At 34.5% G+C, this 23,715-nt stretch overlaps 1 protein-coding gene across 2 annotated transcripts; it reads right to left on the bottom strand.

The window, feature by feature from the left end:
• Positions 1 to 5,015: 5,015 nt before the first annotated feature.
• Positions 5,016 to 21,663, bottom strand: LOC133189555 (tetraspanin-18-like). 2 transcript variants are annotated; one of them, XM_061324923.1, is made up of 9 exons: positions 21,067 to 21,663; positions 16,002 to 16,160; positions 10,117 to 10,317; positions 9,861 to 9,935; positions 8,975 to 9,094; positions 7,614 to 7,710; positions 7,153 to 7,298; positions 6,585 to 6,668; positions 5,016 to 6,448 (listed from the first exon to the last, which is right to left on the bottom strand). In XM_061324923.1, the coding sequence occupies exons 1-9, from the start codon at positions 21,091 to 21,093 to the stop codon at positions 6,353 to 6,355; spliced, it is 1,005 nt and encodes a 334-aa protein (XP_061180907.1). In that variant the 5' UTR covers positions 21,094 to 21,663; the 3' UTR covers positions 5,016 to 6,352. The 2 variants fall into 2 exon arrangements, with proteins under 2 accessions (XP_061180907.1, XP_061180906.1); XM_061324922.1 differs by lacking the exon at positions 21,067 to 21,663 and adding an exon at positions 17,140 to 17,305.
• Positions 21,664 to 23,715: the final 2,052 nt, after the last annotated feature.

Genomic DNA, 23,715 nt, shown 5'->3' with positions numbered 1-23,715 from the left:
ACATCATATATATTTTTCTGCTTAAAAAGTATCACACGAAGTGCACGTGTGCTGACCTGTCAATCAAAACGCCTGACGCTGTATGCACTGCATGCAATAAAGTAGCCTGAGTTGGAAATAATCTTGAAGTGTGATCTTTAAGTAAATCTGATGCAACAAACTTGTGAAAAAATGAAATAAAATAAAAAAAAAATGAAATATCTCGGTATAATGAACTTCGATTGTGGGACGTGGAGACCGGTCCTTTAGATGAGATCGTATAAATCGTTAAACAACATATAATCAATCAATCAATCGATTGCTGAATAATTACTGTAACTGAATAATCTTTCTTATAGGTATGCTGTCAAATCTTGATATTATAACTTTATAAAACTCAGTAACTTTACGTTTAATGTGATACTAACTTAATTCATTATATTTTTTTATAACACCATCACAATTATGCCAGAACGTATACACAATGAAGTTTATGATAGTACGGTGTTCGTTCGTCTGTTTGTTTGTCTAAGAAATGATTGCAAACATTTTTTTTGATTGCTAATTATCCTTGCTCTATGATATACGTATATCTCTTACAGGTGCCAAGTGTATTATACAAGATTGATCATGAAAATCAAAGTACCTTAAGTACTGAAAGAACTTTTTTCCAGTTATTTTTTTCTTTCACAGTAAATATGATATGTATGTTTTTACACAAAAGCAAATTCTTACAGATTTAGAAGAACGGAAGACTTTTTTGTTGCCATGGCAACAAGAGTCTAGTTATTATTATTATTATTATTATTATTATTCCTCCCAAATTTTGTGAGCGCGATTACTCAGAGATGGTTGGATAGATTTTCACAATTTTTCACATGATAGTAGGCTGATATATGAAGTTTATATAAAATTCCGTTTTTTGAAAAATTCACTTCCGGTCCGAAGTTACGGCCGAATTTCCAATTTTTAAATGGACTTTTGTCCGGAATTTTTCTCGAAAACGGTTTGAGGTAAAGATGTGAAATTTACAGGAGTATTAGATCATGACATTCTCTTTGTTTCGAAGTTGTTTTCGTGTGTTTCCGGTACTTCCTGTCCGAACCGGAAGTGAACTTGTGTTTGGTCAATTTTCAACTTTTTTGTTTTTTCATATTTTTTCAAGATATTATTATGTATAACAGAGGTTATTCTACAAATATTAAATATATAATTTGTTTTGAAATCAGATTCCACATTTTGCAGATTTTCGGTACCCTCATTTTCCCTATTTACCTAGTGTGTAAACAATGGGCAAAGAAAGATAACTCTGACTTGTAAGTGAAAATAGAACTTTCGAGATAAAGGCGGAAATAGTATCGATGACGTAAGAGACATATACACTCTCCATATCAAAATATTTAGACGTTCCATATTCACTCTTCTAAATATACGAGTACGTTGGTTACCACTTCCAATGCATGTATATAGTTTAAGTTGGCAGTGTAGTGTAAGTCTGTATTGACAGTTAATTTATTTACACATGAATATATCTAAAAAAAAAAAAAAATTAATATATATGCTAGGTACCTAATTCAAGTAAATATATTATAAGCACTGAGTATACATTTATAGTGATGGACAGGAATGCAGTTTTATCTATCTCGTATAGTAAGTTCAGAATACGATAGTTATAAGCCTTCTATAATGCAGACGATTTATTATTCTCTATGATTTGAATGCGAAATTATCCCGATTTCCGAGTTTTATTTTCGATATTAAAAAAAATATTACATACACTCAAAAAGGAATTGAGCGATAGAAAATTGTAATACAGTACTGTTTTAAAGCCTTTATAAATAAATTGATATCTGCCACTTAAAAGAAAGAAAATCAATCTGTAGATTAGATTTTGTTATTACATGTAAATTTGATAAAAAGTTAAATTATTTATGACACATGATCTATATTCTATATACCCAAGGAATTATAAAAGATGTGAAAAGACGATTCTTGGGCATGGATTCTTGTGAAATACTCAAAGAGTTAAAAAAAAAATATGTGAAAACGCGATTCTGTGTGAAATAATGGTACGCTATATGTTTCTTTTGAAAAAAAAAAACATGAAAAAAAATTGCACAGGTCTCTTGATATGTGGGATAAGTATACCTGAATGAACACAATTTTATGCAATGATATATAATTATGTACATGCAACTGACGTCCGTACTTTTCCTTATAATTCATAAAACATAAAACTATCTAATTCCTTTGAAGACTCCCCCCCCCCCCACCCCACCCCAGTCTTGATTAATATTTGGAGACGTTCGTGCAGCTAGGCATTTGAATTATATATTCGTTTTAGATTTAAATCTGGAACATGTGAATATAATTACCATTTACATGTATACAGAATTTCATATTCTATAATGGTAGATTTGTCATTATGAAATGTTCAATTTACGTCTGAGAGAGAGAGGGGGAGAGAGAGAGATTCCCTCTTAATCCCGATCCTCCTATCCATTTACATAGAGCAAAAATTAGTTCTATATCGGTCACACCCATTCTTAATTAAATGTTTTCTGATTTCATAGTCAGTCATGGTCACATCCTGTATATTTTTCAGCTTAAAAAGTATCACACGAAGTGCACGTGTGTTGACCTGTCAATCAAAATCACTTGACGCTGTATGCACTGCAATTACGTAGCCTGAGTTCGAAATGATCTTGAAGTATGATCTTAAGTAAATCTGATGCAACAAACTTGTGAAAAAATAGAATAAAATAAAAAATAAAATATCTCGGTATTATGAACTTCGATTGTGGGACGTGGAGACCGGTCCTTTGGATGAGATCGTATAAATCGAGGTCCCTTTTTGCAGAAGGTGCTGGCATAAAAAAGATTCCCCTCTGCTCAATTGCGATAAGTGCCAAAGTATGGGACAAAAATTTGCAGTCTTCACCGGCGAGTGGTGGCGTCTCCATGTGAGTGAAAAATTCTGGAGAGGGACGTTAAACAACATACGTATAATCAATCAATCGATTGCTGAAGAATTACTGTAATTGAATAATCTGTCTTATAGGTATGCTGTCAAATCTTGATATTATAACTTTACAAAATTCAGTGACTTTACGTTTAGTGTGATACTAACTTAATTCATTATATTTTTTTTATAACACCATCACAATTATGTTAAAATATACATACAATGAAGTTTATGATAGTACGGTGTTCGTTCGTCTGTTTGTTTGTCTTAGAAATGATTGCATACAATTTTTTTTTAAATTGCTAATGATATACGTTTATCTCTTATAGGTGCCAAATGTATTATACAAGATTGATAATGAAAATCAAAGTACCTTAAGTACTGAAAGGACTTTTTTCCAGTTATTTTTTTCTTTCACAGTAAATATGATATGTATGTTTTTTACATAGAAAAAAAGCAAATTCTTACAGATTTAGAAGAACGGAAGACTTTTTTGTTGCCATGGCAACAAGAGTCTAGTTATTATTATTTTTCTTCCTGGGTACTTTTTTGTCCGTGAGTGATCTCCGAAACTACACATCCGATTGAGGTGAAACCTTTTTAGGGTTACTAGGCATGTTATGTAGATTTGCGGAACGAAGGTCATTTTGCGCGCACGCGCATGCATGTGCGTGCGCGTGCAATGCGTAAAATGACCAATATACTTGATATAGCTGTAACTTTTATATTTTTTGATAAAATGCTTTGATACTCAGAATATAAGGATATATAAAAAGTATGAACAAGATGACATGGTCAACATGCACATGCATGCACGTGCGCGCACGCGCAAAGCGTAAAATGACCAATTTACTTGATATAGTCGTAACTTTGAAATTTTTTGATGAAATGCTTTGATACTCAAAATATTTATATGTATTTAAAGTGTAGACAAGACGACATGAGCATCATGCACATGCATGCATATGCATGCACGTGCGCGCGCGTGCAATGTGTTAAATGACCAATTTACTTAATATAGCCGTACTTTTTATATTTTTTTGATGAAAAGCTTTGATATTAAGAATATACAGATATATTAAAAGTGTAGACAGGATGATGTGGCCATCATGCACATGCATGCACATGCGCGCGCGTGCAATGTGTTTAATGACCAATATACTTAATATAGCCGTAACTTTTATATTTTTTGATGAAAAGCTTTGATACTAAGAATAAACAGACATATTATAAGTGTAGACAAAATGGCATGGTCATTATGAACATGCATACAGGTGCGCGTGCGCGCAATGCTAAGATGACCAATATACTTGATATAGCCGGAACTTATATATTTTTTGATGAAATGTTTTGATACTGAGAATATAAAGATGCATTTATAGTATAAACGGAATGACATGGTCAACCTGCACATGCATGCACGTGCGCGCGCGTGAAATGCGTTAAATGACCAATATACTTAATTGCCTTATTTAATGAAGCTTACAGGAAATAAGACACCAAAAGGGAGTTGGGGAGCGTTTGGGGAACATCTGTAACGGTCCCCGTTACAATTAATACTAGTTTATATATATTATAATGATGAATGATACGTGATTGTGAATCCTTATCTTTTATTATTAACATGTTTATTATCATGTACAAGTATTATTACTTATTGTCTTTGTCTTGACCTATTATACAAGGAGAGGCTATGTATAAGCTCTGCCTGCTTCCCGATCAATAAAATATGTTTAAATTTAAATTTTCAATATTTCTTTATCACCTCCACCTGAAAGAGGGCCTGTCCCTTCATTTGATAAATCTGAACGCCAGACAAAATGTGAGCAGAAAGTCTCACTTGAGCTTTCAGCTCAGACGAGCTGAAATTTTGGAATCTGGGGTAAAATTGACCTCACAATGTTTCCGTAAAAATTATTTGTTCAATAAAAAATTATGTGAAGAAATAAAACAATCTCACTTATGGGCGTATGCTGTAGCATTTGAGTGTTTCCCAAACATAATAATTATTAATTGTGGCTAGCCATGACGCTGAGTTGGGTAATATAAATAAGTTCATCAATACTCAATGTTTATTTTTTAAATACTTTTATTATCATCAAAATACATCAAGTTTTATTCATAAACAAAAGTAAATAGTAAGTGAATACCCAACGAAAACGGAACTTTCATAAAAATCATAAATGCAGTTAAAACATCGATAAATTGCACAATCATCGTATAAACAATTTCACAATTGGTCCCAAAAATGGTCCCTAATGATCACAAGATAAATTGTGCTCATGACTTGCACATTAAAAAATTTGAAACTGCTAAAATTTTAAAAAGAATGAATTCTCGATCACTCTCAACCAGAATTAAATCATTCACACCATCCATGTTCAAGCATACCGAGGAAAAAAAAATTACAAAATTTACAGCCTTGTGGTAATGCAAATAACAGAAAACTTAAAAAAAGCAAAACACAGCTTTAAAGTCTCCAATAGAGGTCTATAAAATTAAAAATAGTAACGCCGAGTATCAACTAATAGCAGGGTGTCTGATTGATCATGATGCGTTTTATCTATAAATAGAAATCACAATATGGCGGATTTGTCTTTAAAACTTAGAAATCCTGTTGAAGAATAAGAAAGAAAGAAGGTATTTAAAATCAAAATTGGATCCATCCTGCATATAAAAGTCTGGTCTATCTGGAAAACTGCAACATAATAAACAATGATGTTAATTATTTTATCTTCTATATGATGGCACCGTGGAGCTAAGATCGAATCACTTGGTGATTGCTAACAGTGACGTGCACAAACAGCGACTCCAGTAGTGGAGTCAGATATAGTCATCAATTGCATAAGCAATTTTATTTGCATGCCCAAAGTTCCTACTCTTATTTATTCCGTAAAAAAGTATTATCCATTCTATGTAAATACCTCGTGAATAATTCCCGCCACTGTTCTGCCACAGAATCTCTAGTGGACAATTTGATATCTTTTGGTATGTGTAATAAATACAACCAATCACGCGAACTCTCATCTAACACATTTTAGCTTTCCGTGAGCATCGCTGGACATCAGAGCACCGACTGTCCCCAGCGACAAGCCGATGTTCTTAAGACTTCTTGGCCAATGGAATGTCTGCTGACGATAGTTTAACACAAATGGACTTCACAAATTTGTGAACACATTATTATCCCCATGACAACGTGACGATGACTGAGTTCATCATTTTAAGGATTAGTCCAATCATCAGATAAATTCTTTATAGTTCATGTCCATACTGTCAAAACAAGGATTGTATTCTTTACCAATTCTGTCACATTGAATGCAGTATCAATTAGGCACTTTGTCCTTGACCTTGGAAGACTGGATAAGAGGTCATAACCCCGGACGGAATGATTAATAAATAATAATGTCATCAAACATGTGCCTCGTTTTCCTCATCTTCCTCTTCGTCATCGTCATCATTTTTTACAATGCAGCACATGTAACATGAAACAACGATCCCCACCAACTGAAATAAGGAATTGAATGCACACTTGATAATGCGTTGTACCATTTCAAAAACATTAGATAATGTCAATACTATAGTATATGATTTATTCAAATACATGTGCACCTTGACTATTTACAAGAAATACTATACAAACCAAAAGCAATGGCACAGTAGCACATCCTATTGTAATGTACAAGGAGTGTTGTTTGATGTACTCCAATGCCTTGTCGTAGCAGCCCTGGAAATGAAAAAATAATTACATAACATTGCATAATACAGCAGTGCTAAACAACGTCTGTATATCTATCGTCAGATTTCCGTAATACTGTTATTGTCAATATATATATATATATATATATATATATATATATATATATATATATATATATATATATATATATATATATATATATATATAGCTACAATCATGTGCATAATATTTACTTTTTGAGAAGTGTTTCATCTTCCGATGAGAAAACCCGTTTAAGCAGACATTTGCGAGGATTCAATTTTGGCATTGTTAGCCAGGGTGTTGAGATAGCTAAAATTAACTATCGCTAACAATTTATTCCTCATTACAGATTACCGCTATCTTTCTATGCGCCAAAAAAAAATCGCTAAAATTACTTCTCGTTAAAATTAAATGCTGATTTTCAAGGATAAATCGCTGAATTTGCGTCCCGCTAAAAATTTCACTTATACGGTATAATAAATTTTCTTACCTCCTTATATAAGCTAGGATTCTCCACTGTGCCCCTGGCTGGTGGCGGGGCCCTTACGGGGTAACCGTTAAATTCATTCCTGATGCCCTGACAGTCAAACACATTCATCCCCGGGACACAGCAGCTCTTGGGCACAAACGGATACACTGAAAGAAAGGAAATGACGTCATTATTCTTCTCTTTATATAGCCTTATCTGCTTTTTGTTATTTTTCATTGATCAAAATTGAAAATCAAACACTACAATGTATATAAAATACTTATAACTCTTGTACATCAGCTTAATGATACAGTGAACATCACGAACTGTATTTGGTCTAGTACGGCATGAACAGATTCTAAAGAAACGTGGGAGTTACGGCTTTCAAGTTAGTGTGTGTAATTGTCTGCAAGGCTCTGCAAGAGTGTTTAAGCTGAACTTTTTTAAAATTACATATAGACATAAATTCTTTTTTCACTTACTTATATGGGTCGGTCGCTTTATGTACCAATCTGTGTTTCTGTAAAATGCCCAGGACGTTTGTGAATCTTTGTCACCGTACGCACCGCAGCATTTGAGCTGAAATTTGAAAAAAAAAATATCAACATTTGTGTAAATGACAAATATAAAACACAAATCAGCTACTACAATATGGAATACATGTAGCTAATAATACGTATTTAAAGGGTCTACAGACATAACAACTAGACTGAACAACTTATGTCGGTCTTAAATCAGTGATTCATTTTGATGTGCGTCCTGCGTAAATTACGCACAAATTTTGCTCAGGACGCATTATTTCAATAAATGTGCATCCCAATGGACGCAATAAATTTATAGAAGGACATGTACTATTTTAAATTATATCGGTATAATCTGATTCAAAACTTGACCGATTGCATCATATCCACGTGCTAAGCAATATGCATGAACGATTTTAACAGGTATAAGGTTGCCAACAACAGGTCAGATTTCACAACTGCAGTTAAAAGCAATTATCAGAAAATATTTGAAAGTTAGATAGCATAGTTCGATTATCACTGATTATGTCTATACCGTGGAACGTTTCTGAAGCGAATACTATACCTTTGTATTTAAGCTGTAACCTGTATCATTGTTTTTTTTTCTTTTCGGTTTTTCCTTACAAGCTAAGAAGTATAAAATTTAATCATTTTTATTTCTGACTATTTGTCATTTCTTCTTAAACTTTTTTTTACTTCATTCTGCTTCTGTGCATTTTTATGACTGATACAATGTGTGAGATCGTATGTACGATCTAAAAATAGAACCAAAGTGCACAGTGGACAATATATTATTTTTATGACACAAAATCATGTACTCTTACTTGGACCATTGATAGTAAAAGTATAAATCATTCACAGCTACAATAAAACATTTGCACTTTCGTGCAATACCCTTTTTTATTTCACCAGAATTTCCTGTGTAACATCTAGTATACGGTACCCTTGGATTTGGACGCATTGATTTTGGCACGGGACTCATTGCTGTCATTAAGAAGGGTCCTTTGGACCCATGATAACCATTTTCAAAATGAATCACTGGACAGTCTTTGAGGTCTGTACAACTTATTTAAGTTTAAATTTATTTTCACAAAACGTCTGTACCACTAATTAAAGAGTGTTCTATAGTTTTGACACTAGGTCTGAACCACTTCTTTACGAGTGTCAACAGTTTCGACACTAGTTCTTTACCACAAATTTACGAGTGTCTATAGTTTTGACAAAAGGTCTGTACATAATTGATAGGTGTCAATGGTTTTGATAGAGGTCTATTAACTTTTTTACGGGTGTCTGTAATTTTGATACTAGGTCTGTACTCTTACCGTTCTCTGCATGGCGTCCCAGGCATCCGTTATAAGATTATTTCCTGAATTTTTGTTTAGATCAACACCATACTGTCTCTCCAGTGTATACTGGAAGTGCAATTTAATGTCTTCATCAAGCTGGAAGAAAAATAAGAAGGTTCATGAACTATACATCGATATACCGGGACAATACTACCATACACCGATATACCGGGATATAACTACACATGTACTGTATTTATTTAGAGTGATTCATATTTTAGCAATTAGCAAATATATTACACTAATTCGTGATACATTCACTTCTACATTATGAATGAAAACATTAATAGCGTTCATTTATGATTGCGCTATTTAGTACATGATGTATTAACATTTTGAATAAAATATAAATTTAAACTGACGCAATTCATATCTTAATACTACAGTTGAACTTTGGGTATTCAGAACATCGATATCTCGAATATCATGGATATATCGAAGTAAGATGGAAGTACAAAAACATTATCCACATGTATATGTATTTCTAACCTTGATTTCTTGAATTCTCGGATTTCTCTCGGTTTTTAATCGGTCCCATTGAGTTTGAGATAACAAAGTTTGACGTCATATACAGTAAAACTCGGTTATAAAGAACTCGCTTACAGGGAAATCACGGTAATAAGGAAACGTTTGAGAATCCCGTAGAAGACTTAGCACTACGTTCCTTATACGAATATAAAGAATCTCGGTTAATAGGAAGCAGAACTCGAGATCCCAATCACTTCCTTATCACCGTAGGGATGACGTAATTGAAGGGATATGTAACATATCCGGGCTTACGTGGTATATACAGTATAGAAGGGGTACTAGTATGTAACATTTCCGGGTTATTGTTATATATATATGACAGTTATTATCTTACTTTTCCTTTTAGAATAAATCCCATTACACTCCCACCAACCAACAATGCCAGTACCAACGTCAGCACTCCGCCATACTGTAAACAAAGTGAAAAAATATATCTAGCTGTGTCTCACTCAATATCAACTCAGGTGAAACATCCTGAGGTTTTTAGCCAAATATGGAAGTTACAGGCAAACTCTACATATAAGTGAATAATAAGAGTATTTTTGAAACTATGTACCATGTCTGTAAATAGAGATCATTTTATTACTTACAAATCCAAGAACAAACTTCTCTTTCTTCATTGTGCCACAACATCCACAAAAGGCGAGGATAAACACGGCCCCGCCCCCGCAGGTCAGAAAGTAGGCCATATACTCAAGATGAAAAATGTCGAAGAGGGCGGACAGCTCCCGGGCATTGTAATCCTTTACCAGTAGCCATATCCCCGACCCAACCACTCCGGATCCCAGTACCTGAAAAGGCAATAGAAAAACCATTTATTATTCATTTTCGTTTCATAGAAAAGGGCAATTCATCAAATAAATACGGAATTAATCGTTCTTGTGTAGGGTTATATACAGGCTTCAGTTTGGATATTCTGTTCACGTCCATCTTGTTTAACCATAATGGACCTTGGGCTTAGGATTAAGATTTGATGTCATAATTAAAGACAGACATACATCTTCGACAGTGTGGTCATCTGTCAGACTCGTCACCAGGGACTGACTTCTGCAGAACACTCACCACACAAACTGGTTACCATGCAGGAACACTTTATATAAGATTCGTCTCTCCTGTAATATTGAGTGAAGAGGATCGCAAAGAAAACCTAACCAGCGTAATTAAAACTGGCAGATTTAAAGGGGGCCTAGGGGACCCGGGCCCCCCTTTTGTGTCCAAAATATACATAAGATTTAATAAATCATTTTTTTTTGGTGTGGCGGTGGGCCTCTTCCCCGACCCCAAACTAGAACTGCCCCCCCCCCTTTTCAAGATTCCTGGATCCGCCACTGATTAATATTGATGAGGAGCATCATGTCGGCTGAGAGGGTGGTTGGATTGTGTCATACTGATCTACAAAGTGTCCTCTCAATGGAGCACAGTCATATTGTGACGTCATAGGAGTGCTTAGTTGCTCGTTTTGTAACTCAGTGCAGACCGTGTCTTGTTCTGGACAAAGTGCACACTTGATCCTCTCTGTGATGAGAGGCCATTGATCCTGTGTATAAATCGTACACAGCCTCTCGTTGATTCATATTTAATGACAAATGACATAATCTGACAACTTGGACTGAACGTTAACACTACCAAAGTCACGTGAATAGGACTTAACAAATCATTATCCCTCTGTCTCATAATTTTGGGGATTCTAATGTAGGCTGGGTCCCCAGAGACACACATCGAATCAATTTATGACGTGAAAGTTCATAGAAAACAAGCGGGAATTCCGCATTCTCCCCTTCCATCCGAATTTTTCCTCGTATCTCACGCTTAGGCAATTGATTTACTTAAGGAGTTGTCAGAAACAATTTTACGTATCTTCGTCGGAGAGATTCTACGTGCATAAAATAATTGAGAAACACAACGAGGAGTTCGGTAGTTTGACACGTTTATGAGTTGAAAATAAACACATTTCAAAATATCATTTCTCCTTATTCTCAAGATTCACGGAAATGGTGGTTAAAAAGAATTTTTTTTTTTAATTTTCACTGGTTGAAATTAAATCCACGTCAAAGATGTAGAAGAAAACCGTATCCCCTTCCCTCTTTTAAAATCAGATATGCTGCATTATGCAATTTTTTCAAACATTCATATAAAAAAATAATCATACCATTATTAATAAAATACATCACATCTACGCCAATCTCAAAAGTATTAAATGCAAAATTGCACATGACGTCATATGTGACGTAAAGGCCCATTCCAGGAACAGAAGCAGCCCGAAAGTTCATAAGCTCTGTTTGCATGACAGTACAATTAACGTATTATTTATTATGACTTATTTCAGACTTTGATTGTCATTTCGGCTGTAAACTGTCTACATTTACCAAATCTCCTCACTGATCTCGCTAGATCCATTCAGAACGTCATCATTCATACGTGGACGCGATAATTGAAGAAATCCCTCGCAGGATTCCAAAAAAAAAAAAAAAAAAAAAACAATAAATCTGAAAATGATTACAGAAGAATATCCGAGCGGAAAACAGCAGCTCGTGTAAAGGAATGATTTAATAAAATGTCAGTGCGCTGAAATATAGTGTTGAGACAAGGAAATCCATCACTCCGGGAGATTAATTAAAATATCACATATCCCCGTGCTCAGGCTAAAAGAAGCAAGTGCACGCAACTGGGCCTATTTGTACATATCGCGTCCTGGACCAGAAATCAATCGGACCTAGACAAAAGCAGAGGTGGGATATTTATCATTAAAACCTACACCTGCAAAGTTCTCTTCTTTGTCCTGTTAATGAAGTTTTTATTGCTTTTTGGATTAATTCGGATTTATATGTTTTGTAGTCAATAGTGAAATTATTTATAAACACCCTTGTAGAAAACCTCTTGGTTGATATTGAATAAATATCTAAATTAATGCAGATTTTTTTAATTGTATAAGTTAGAGCCTATCAATAGAACGATAACATTGATAAAAATAATCGCTGCATAATAAAAAGATGCATTGTGTTAGCCCATAAAGTTAATTCTTGATATAAAACATTTTTTCTCTCGTTAATACCCTTTATAGTAATCAAAATAAATAACCAGACCGAACTTCCATGAGAAAATGAGTAAAATTGCTCTTTAAACTTAACAACCAATCCATTAAACCAATTAATGAATTTAAAAATTAATTAAAGCAATAAAGTCTTTAAAAATCTATGTCATGTGTATGTTTGATTAGATAAATGTAAGTAAGCTTGTTCAGTCTTGATTTGTGCATAACAATACATTTTTTGCACTAAAAAATAGAGGCAGTAGGTTGATGTCGATGCTGTTTTTGTTTTTAATTCAATTGTCTTATAGTATTTATTCCAATGTAACATTAACCAAACAGTGTAGATGTTTATAGACGCCAGCTAAAGACGTGCAGTCTAACAAATATGATAATATTAAGAAATCTCTCAGGACTTCCTTGATACCAAAATGGCTCAAATTCTTTTTATTCATGTGCCAGCCATATCAGAATATTCCAATGTAGGCACTACTTAAATCCCCAAACGCCATAAGAGTCATGAAAGATAATAATATCAATATATAAGTGCATTTTTCATAAATAATCGTGTAAAAACCGAGCTGGCATAAATTGCCTTGCCTAACAAGCGTACAGAGATTAAATATACGCTTTTTTATCCTGAAAAAACTCATTAAACGTCACCCTGTATCTCCCGATGTTGCAATAACCTGGAACCCATTAATATTTACAACGTTACGGTAAACGTCAAATAAAGGAATAGCCATCAATCCGTGAGGACATCGCTTCTACTATCTCTTACAATCACCAAACAAATTCCTCTTTATACAAAATCTGGGTAAAATCGTATATTTCCAAACATTTCCAATGACACTGCGCATTTTCAAAGCGTCAGTTAACATTAACGAGGTTACAAATAAAGAATTTGCCAATACCCCATGTCACTAACAACTAGGTAAGACTTAATAAGAGTCATTTTTCTTAATTTCAAGGTCAAAGGTCAAAGTAAACCTAAAATCGGGGATGTATTGAAAACATACTTGATTAACACCGGTGTTTGGTCGTAAAATTTAATAGGATACAGACTGTACAATGTAAATTTAATTTTGTTAATTACAGAAATAAAAAGCGCAACATTTATAAGGTCAAATAAAAAAAATGTGCGTTTCTGGTAACATGTTAAAAAAAAGGGGGGAGGTAGAGATATTAGCTTTTTTTTTAAACTTTATTTTGAAAGCATCACTTAATTAATCAATACACTGTTTTTATCATATATACACGCACATTTCTTAATAAACATACAAAACAAAAGAAGTATACAGCTGTACTCTTTAAAACACTTGAATCGTTACATTTTACGCTGTCTGAGACATACATTTTATTGACTACACCATGAGAACACTGTACTAGTGAACAAAAATACAGTTCAAAATCCAGATCTGGAATAAAAAGTAGTAAGGTATGTGGGTAAAAAAAAAATAGGCTCGCTCGGGTTACCGGAAACACACATATTTCTTTCAGGCTAACGTTAAAGGACAAAAAACGATATCATTTCTAGCACCTCAAAATAATTATATAGATGAAAAAAATTGCAAGCAAACGAAAGAAAAAACCAGAAGTCTCTGATGAGACTGTAGCTCTACTGGTCTGTTTGTATAACAAAAGAAAAGTAGCACTTGGATTTGAAACATTGCAACATGCAACAATAAATAGAATTATGTATCTTAATGTAGTCTACTTTTGTGACAAGTTATTGAAATCAAATGAAAACTAGGAGTAGTAGCGTTTTGAAAGTATTTCACGGAAATTTCTATTTTTAGTACCGGTAACCATGACAACACCATTCACCCAAATAAAAAAAAACAGAAATACATATTATGTATCGTAGTGTATTCTAACTGTGTGCCAAATTAGATTGAAATCAGACCAAAATTGTAGGAGGAGTAACGTTTTAAAGGAATTTCACAGACATTTCTATTTTAAGTAACCATGGCAACACTGTTCATCAAATTCAAAAAAATGCAATAAATTATGTATCTTAGTATAGTCTTCTTGTATGCCTAATTATATTAGAAGCAGACTAAAACTGTAGCAGGAGTAGTGTTTTAAAGGAATTACACAGAAATTCCTATTTTTAGTAACCATGGCAACACCGTCCATCAAAATCAAAAACCGATGCACTAAATTATGTATCTTAGTGTAGTCTACTTGTGTGCAAAGTTATATTGAAATCAGACCAAAACTGTAGGAGGAGTAGCGTTTTAAAGAAATTTCACAGAAATTTCTATTTTTAGTAACCATGGGAACACCGTCCATCGAAATCAAAAAACCGATGCACTAAATTATGTATCTTAGTGTAGTCTACTTGTGTGCCGAGTTATATTGAAATCCGACCAAAACTGTAGGAGGAGTAGCGTTTTAAAGGAATTTCACAGAAATTTCTATTTTTAGTAACCATGGCAACACCGTCCATCGAAATCAAAAACCGATGCACTAAATTATGTATCTTAGTGTAGTCTACTTGTGTGCCAAACTATATTGAAATCCGACCAAAACTGTAGGAGGAGTAGCGTTTTAAAGAAATTTCACAGAAATTTCTATTTTTAGTAACCATGGCAACACCGTCCATCGAAATCAAAAACCGATGCACTAAATTATGTATCTTAGTGTAGTCTACTTGTGTGCCAAGTTATATTGAAATCGGACCAAAACTGTAGGAGGAGTAGCGTTTTAAAGGAATTTCACAGAAATTTCTATTTTTAGTAACCATGGCAACACCGTCCATCGAAATCAAAAACCGATGCACTAAATTATGTATCTTAGTGTAGTCTACTTGTGTGCCAAGTTATATTGAAATCGGACCAAAACTGTAGGAGGAGTAGCGTTTTAAAGGAATTTCACAGAAATTTCTATTTTTAGTAACCATGACAACACCGTCCATCGAAATCAAAAACCGATGCACTTAATTATGTATCTTAGTGTAGTCTACTTGTGTGCCAAGTTATATTGAAATCGGACCAAAACTGTAGGAGGAGTAGCGTTTTGAAAAATTGTTTACAGACAGACGGACAGACAGACAGACAGACGGACGGACGACGGACACCTTACTATCGCATAAGCTCTTCTGGTCTCTGACCAGTAGAGCTAAAAAACAGAACTAAATTATACAATCAGCAATCTGCAGTACATATTGATGTGTCACGTAAGTTTTCAGGATAACTGTAACATCATTTAAATTTTATATTTAATGCCACTCGGTAAAGCAAAATTACACAAGAAGTAAAGGGATAGCTGCAAAGACGGCCGTTTCGTTTGCTTGGCATCCTTATCAATCAAAATATTGGACTTGAATAATAGTACGTGGCATTATGTCATTTATGGGGTTTCTGTTTAGTCTTAAAATGAGATTCATGTATTAGATTTCATAAGTACATGTACAAGGTGACGACAACCTATATAAGAACTCACCAACAAAAACACATTGTAACAATGGAGGACCCCCGCCAAATAGTGGAAGCAGCGATCCTTCTTCCTCCGCGCCGCACGGACATGGATCCGCCTAATCCTCTGTGACGTGTCATTTGAGGTGGTGCTATATTTCTTCTGATTTGTACTTTTCTTTAGAGGCTAAAATGACAAGGAAATCTGGGATGACGAAGGTAGAGAGTACTTATGTGGAGTGTAATCCGATGATAAATAACAGTCCCCGGCAATTATCAGTCAAAATCAAGCAGTTAAACAATGAAAGTTTATTATTATTTTCTTAATTCATATATATCACTGAAGATTTCCATATGAGATTTTTCAGACTGTAAAAGTTGCTTGTATTCATATTTAAATTCAGAAGTGATTAGTGTCACGCAATCACCATAACACGTCTGGAAAGTGGTCATTCGTTATCGAGGTGGGGCAGTGTGTACATTTATTTCTTCTAAAATTCCAACACCTTTTCTTTTTTTCTGTGATTTACAGTAAAGCAAGCCAGGAGGAGAATTCTAGACCATGTCTTTTGTTAGAAATAAAGCGATCGATTTTTTGGCACAAAATCATAAATTCGCCGACTTCAGCATCGTCGGACATTTTAACAAAGAGGGTTCTTCCTTTTCAAAGTCGATTGTTCTAGAGCAGATGTTGAAAGAAGAACAAACCATGACGCAATGGGATTCGCATTTTAGAAAAGCTGCAGAATTTTTTTTGTATGTCATCACTACTTCATTTTTAAGTGGAGAAAATAAACGCTGCCGAAACATGAGGGCTGAAGTGGTCTCTTAACAAAATACCATCAGCATTACTGTATTCATGGATATTTCATCGTTAAGTTTTTTTTTTTTGTTTCTACGAATATTAATGTTTCCTGAAACGGTGATACGGGAACCACAATTCTATATAAAAACAAAGAAAGGAAGGGAGACTTTAAACGAATATCCATTACTGTATACATGTAAAATATGAAAATCTTACAACTAATTTGTTTCCTAAATCATGTAAATCAAATTTTATTATATGGTGTAAGTGCCCCCTTTTCTTTACTCGTGAAAGGGAACAACAAAAGCGTCCAATTATGTGGGGAAAAAAATTTGGCGCGAATGAAAGAAATAAGACTTACACGTTCTAGGGTGTCTGTGGGGCCGAGTGACCTCTGGATGCTAGCCTCACAATTCCTGACCAGGTGAGCTACTTTACCTGTGGTCAGTTCTATAGAATGGTTTAATTTAGACGTCATTCTCGTTCGTGACAAAATGTTAGAATGAGGCGTCAAATACCGTCACATGGGGAACACCGGATGTTACTCAAGTGCTGTGGCTTATGTGCACATTACGAAATTTTTTTTTTATATGTTTCATATTACATGGAATTACAAACATGAGAAAACTAAAATGAAATAGAGTCTTTCTATTAATATTATTTTAAAAACACAACTTAAATTGATTGTGAAGGTTGAAATATCTAGTCATTTTAATTATTTTCAAAATACATTCTTTTTAAATTCGCCAAAGAATTTAAAAAGAAAACGGTTTACCAGGTAACACACCTGTCGTACGGTGCACACTGCACCTAAATTATACAGGTAAAATACGAGAAAATCAATGCAATGGGGAGTGGCAAAGGGCATTCATAAAAAAACAGGACACGGGAGGAAGAATATCTGCGCATTACACACAAAAAGCCCTAAGGAAGAGTATCTGCGCTTTACACATAAAAAAGCCGTTTTATTCACATTTAAAGTTTCATAAGTTGTTTTTTCCCCAAATAAATACAAATTTTTATCAACTTACTCTAGAGTTCATAGTCCTTTTGACAATAGCTAAAAGGGACTTAATATTAATGTGCTTAAGTAATTTCGGATACGATCTGTCATACCTTGTTTTTACCAGTCTTGATACATAAGCATTTCATTACAAGGTAATTAATAAACAGTAAACAACTTTTTATTCATCTTGTCATGTGACTCCGAATTCAGGATCTTTTTTAGTTTTCTAGCGTAATGTTTTAAAAATTTCCGGTTAGCCGACAAGCTCTCCTTGAAGGTCCAAGGGAAATACATAATGCGTGAGACAAAAGGCATTGCTCCTCCTTCTAAATGAAGACCAACGACCAGGAAAACATCCCCCTGAGGCCCCCAAAGTCAAAGGTCACTCACTTTCTGTTATCTTAAATGCGTCGCGCTTCAATAGCAACACAGATTTATTATAATTTTGACAGACCTCATCCGATTCACTAAACTGTGTAGTCGTTAGCTAACGGAAAAAAGTTCCCAAAAAGAACGTGTACAAAAATTTCTACAATACCCCCCCCCCCTCGAATAATCATATTAAAATTTGAATTAAATTAGAATGAGACAAAAGGTACTTTATTGACTAACCATAAATCATATTCACTGCAGAATGGTACTATGACTGGATTACATAGCGACACGGGGGATTCAGTGTGTCATTGTACTTCAGCGTTCACAGAAGTCAAGTTTTGACACTGAAGCTTGCAATAAATCAGAAAACCTCTCAATAGAGCATGCAACATTGTGTTGACACAGTCAAGAACTTTGATTGACACAGTTATTAGGGCCTCTTTGTTGAGTTTACATTTTGTCAGTACGGTTTTAAACAGAACACTCGTCTTTTATCCCCTTCCATCGATTCCCATTTGTCTCCCGTACTTACTCCTTCTGTGTAAACACTACTATTGAATTCTATCCCCGATATTTTTGTGTGTTTGTGTTTTTATAGTGATGTAGAGGTACAATTCTTTTATGTAGCTGGAAATATTTTACATCTATAAACCATTAACTCCATCCGATCAAATTGTTTTCGCTGGAGAGGGGACGTCCGGACTTTGATGACGTCACTATTGGTCAACAAAGGGGGCACTTCATTCATACTTTGTTGTTCCAACGTTACAATTAAATTATCCGATAAGATTTTGTAACAGATTTTTGTTTACACCCGTGCACAGTCCCTCCCTTTTTCATTTCGGAAACTAATAGTTTTCACTTGCATTGTTACCTAATATTATTAAATTTATAGAACTGATGTCAACCAAAAAAAAAAAAATTCAATGCTTATAAAAATCTGTATCTTAATTCTGGAAATATATTCAATTCGTTTATTGACCAATTAAGGGCCCTCATGGGGCAAAAAGAAAGTACATTGTTAAAATGTATATAATGATTATAATCATATGATGTTGTCTGCCCTCCCTGGTTTCTTTATTTCTATTATTCATGTCTCTGTTATATATTTCACATGTACCTCTGACTAGTTTGTACAATAATATATATTTATATTGTACCCTCATGTACCAATATTTTGGTTTGAGCTATTAAATTGAACTTACTTTTGAACTTATTTTTTCCCTTTAAATCTCATATATCTTTAACCGTTTTTTTTTTTTTTACAACTCACCACACCAATGTGTCTAATACATATCTTACTTTCGACCAGAGTGACAGGGCAATGTGATAAGGCACCTATAAATTATGGGGATTCCAATTGATTTTGTATTCTAGCGAATTCTGTACAAACGTCCCCTTACTTTTTTACTCGCACGCATGCATAATTTCATGTTGGTCGGGTATTGTTCAAAATTCTTGGGATGCCCATTAAATATTCTTTTGATTCTGCAAGACGTGTATGGCAATACATTCCCTTCCATTGCCAAACAATGTACTTATGGCAGATTGATTGTAATCACGCTAAATCAATCTCTCCGCAGCCATTGATCTCCTTCTGCTAAAGACATTGTTCTCAGTGTCTTTCAAGTTTTATTTATACTCCTTTGATGTGTGAGAAATCCTCATCCACCTGGATCACCAATGATGGACCCAAATCAATGACGAAACAATTGCTTCCCCCACTTGTAGAGAGCAATTGAGAAATCCCTGTCATTTCCCTGTGACTGTATACACGGAATTCTCCTGTCTTTCCTTCATTCAGAAAAGCAAATTTAGTGGGGGGGGGGGGGGGGCACTCCACATTTTCAGTTTTTGGTGGGCACTACCGAGCCATTTTTTTTTTTAGACAGATCCAGTTGGGAGGGGGGTGGGGGTACAATCACATTTTCAGTTTTAGTGGGCACTACCGAGCTAATTTTTTTTACCCCCCCCCCCCTCCCCCGGTTTCTTCAGTTGCGTAGTATTATCTGCGGTTGAGTTAACATGAGTTTGAATACTGAGCAGAAATAAGCTACAACATTCAAGATTAACAATTTGTTTTGAAAATCAAAAAGTCCAATCTACATGGTCTAGGAACAGTACATTTTTGGTGATGATACAAAATAAAGAGCGAGTCTGGGCTACAAAATTGAAGTTCTCTGTATTTGTCTCTTAATATCTATTTTACAAAGTAGAGTGTGAAATATTCCACTAAATCGTAATCATAAATATATTGTAGATGTTGGACAAAATAACCCTTCATTCTTTGTAAATTACATATATTATCACCAGATGGCAGTAAATTCCTGTGCAATTCATAATGCTTATCGAATAATGTGTACATGAATAAATTAAGGGTAATTGCCAATACACATCACGATAAGGTCCGATTATCGACCATCAATTAAGACCGCTGGCTCTATCATTAACACGGCCATTTCAATATCTATCCATATAAATTATTAATTAAACTGACGTGTTCAAACTGACCAGTTCCTCTTTACCAATCATCTAATGCTATATGGCGAAATTGTTACGGAAACAACACTCTTAGAAGATTTTTGAAATATTTTCTGTCCTTAAAACAAATTTCACTTTTTTAAAATTATTTTTTTTTATCAATTTCCCGTATACTACACATATCTGTAAATCTATCAGAAATAAACGACTTCCAGACTTCTCAGTTTGGTGGGTAAATTTAAGACTGACCCCCGTGTCGCTCCCCTGATATCTGATGGGGGTCCAGTGATAAAGTTGCCATGTTTCGCCTCATTCGCTGCCCTGAGAGTGTTTTCTTTTGTCCAGTTCGTAATCTCTTACATCATTATTAGTAAACAAATATCTTAATCCTGACATCTTTCCTGATATGAAATAAGAAAAACTTACCTCGAATACTTCATTAAATTCTGCCATATCCAAATTATTTAAAACCACTTTCTGAAAATAATGTTTTGGTGAAACTTTCAAGACTGCGGCACTTGACGGTTAATAAGAAACATGTGGCTTCATTCAGAGGACAGCCCGCATTTTCCAACATCGGAAAACATTCCCACGAGTAGATAGGGTGTTGAATTTCACAAAAGTTTCACAAACATGCGACAAATGTTAATGATAATTGTTGAGACAACTAACACTTAATTACAAATAGTGGAATCACCTTCGAAACTTCATTAAATCCAAATACACACGTTGTGTCGCCTGGAGATTGCCGCGCACCCCGTGTTGCAGTGCGTCCAATCTTCTGCCCGATTCGTCCATTAATAATCCAGGCGCACGCCCTTTGTCGCAGTTCGAAACTAAATAATTCAATAAATTCGCTGCCGCATCTGTTTATTTCAATTTAACACATTATCCAAAAGAGGCAACTTCCGTATATTTTGAGTTCGTGTGAAAGCTGCAGTGAATGTTTGGTCAGAGTAACGTCCCGGAGAAAATACGCACACAGAAAACACAGAGAGTGGTCACAACCAAGACTCACAGAACGACGGTAAGAACTCTGTAATATAAACCAGTCTGGATCATTCTTAAGTTCTTGAAGTAAGATTCTGTCACCTTATTTTTTTAGACAATGTAAAACGCCATTTTACAGTTCTTTTTGTAAAGTATTCTATTTTTTAAAAACGTTTCATTTATTTTTATCGGTAGACTAGTTAAGTATTATAGTATATATGTAAAGTTAGTTTTATTGATCTTGAGACTAAGAAATCTTACCTTTGAATAATTGATTGAACTTTATTACTGTATATTCTTTTGATATAAGAACTGGTCTATATTATACACAAGACCAGACCGAGCTCGGTTTACTAGACAGGCACAGACTGCGGGATTTCACGCGCATGTTCCCCAGGGCATATAACTGGGGGTTCGAGATCCTTTATTGTTTTGTCCGTTTCATACGGTCATATTAAAAAATCCAGGAGGTGTTGCTGTAATGAAACACCCCTTCGTCATCGCTGAAATATTACGTAAATGAGTTTTTCTTTGTGAGGATTGTGTAAATTCTTATGCGTATATACGCTGTAGATAATGGATTAGATATAAGTTTTCCACTCTTCTTTATTCCTTGTCGAGCGTTATTGTTTTATCGAGCGTCGGGTTGTGGATTCTTGGTTTACCCGACACCCCGTGTCTCATTCTGCCTGAGCATTTACCGGAGGAAGAGATGAATACTGCCATCATTTGGCTTTGTGACAAACGATACCTCTGTGTCTTAAGTAGACTTCTCGTAATTTAATTTGCGAAATTATTTATGAAATGCCCAAAACAGACTTCTGCTCTGAAATTTTACACATAACGTAGGTGTGACAGGTATGACTGGCGTGCACGCACAGGTAACAGAGTCAGAACGACAAATTAAGACGTCTTTTACAGGTTTTACAGATATATCGAACCAGTAGTCTCTCTTCGAGTCAAAAACCTTTAAAATCAAAGCTTCTTCACGCAAATCATTATCTTCCTGAGGATATGCAACCATAAAATGTTTAAATAGATTTCCTTTTAGAAGTTAGTGTTAAAATCAAATGAATTAAAATTTGATATTGTGATACGATAGAAATACATTCGTATTGAGTTTTGTTTTATAATTGTTCATATCCTAACCATACTCATTGGCAATCTAGAAAACGTTTATGTAAGTCATATGGAATGATAGCAGATGATTTAATAATCTGAATAATTATCTACAAATAGTTTCAATCAGAGATCATATTTTATATCCGCCTTTATTTTTTTTTAATTTGAAAAATCTAATTTCCTAGAAACTACTTGACATTTCCACTATAAAGACTCTCGGAATGATCAAGTGAAGAAATGTTTATTTTATTTGATTTTTTCTGTAAATCATTCACATAGATAAGTATTGCTTCGGTTTTGGGCCCAAAAGGTATAGCAAGACAGACAGTTAAAGCTCTAAAGAGATTATATACAGACAAATATTGAACAAAAGCAATACAAGATACTGCACCACCGACATGTAGATGTAGTAGATTGGGAGAGCAGGTGTATATATAGTTTATACAAACGTTTGTAAGTATATGAACAATATGAACATTATACTAACATGAATATCTTACTATATATATATATATAGTTGTCTTTCTGCAATTTTATGACATTACATCTATTTTTCTGAAAGTTTTAACTAGATACTCACTCAGTTTGATAATTACTGATAAGTCTTCATTAATCTTTTACCATATATGATGAAATTAAATTTTTTTTTCACAAAAATTTGCAAATCTAAAAAAAATTATAATAATTAAATGAATAAGGAGACTGAAAACAAATGGCGTGTAAGAATGATTACAGACTAACAGCTACATCTTCGCAAGCCAAGGGTTTTCGGTCCGCTTCGCTCTTATATGGAGAGCGAAGCGGACCGAAAACCCTTGGCTTGCGAAGATGAACAGCTAGGGTACTTTTGCATTTGTATGGGAATATGTGAAGTACATTCTATCGTGCTTACTCCGAAAGGGAAGGTTGGGGGTGATAGTGTATTCGTGTCGCAGGCATAATGAGGAGCCCTTACCCTGAATA

This window comes from Saccostrea echinata, unplaced genomic scaffold (genome assembly GCF_033153115.1).
Source record: "Saccostrea echinata isolate AGI-Se365-2 ecotype Australia unplaced genomic scaffold, CSIRO_AGI_Sech_v1 ptg000019l, whole genome shotgun sequence".
In the NCBI taxonomy this organism is placed as follows: domain Eukaryota; kingdom Metazoa; phylum Mollusca; class Bivalvia; order Ostreida; family Ostreidae; genus Saccostrea; species Saccostrea echinata.
The sequence above is the reverse complement of the archived record's forward strand: the minus strand, read 5'-3'. Positions and strand labels throughout refer to the sequence as shown.

What these genes read in the sequence shown, in the direction of transcription:
- LOC133189555 (XM_061324922.1), bottom strand. Translation starts at nt 17,256, where the DNA reads ATGACGTCTAAATTAAACCATTCTATAGAACTGACCACAGGTAAAGTA. An exon ending in CCACAGACACCCTAGAACGT is followed by an intron (nt 16,161 to 17,139) that starts GTAAGTCTTATT and finishes TTGTCATTTTAG; the next exon opens with CCTCTAAAGAAAAGTACAAA. An exon ending in GTTACAATGTGTTTTTGTTG is followed by an intron (nt 10,318 to 16,001) that starts GTGAGTTCTTAT and finishes TTGCCTTTTCAG; the next exon opens with GTACTGGGATCCGGAGTGGT.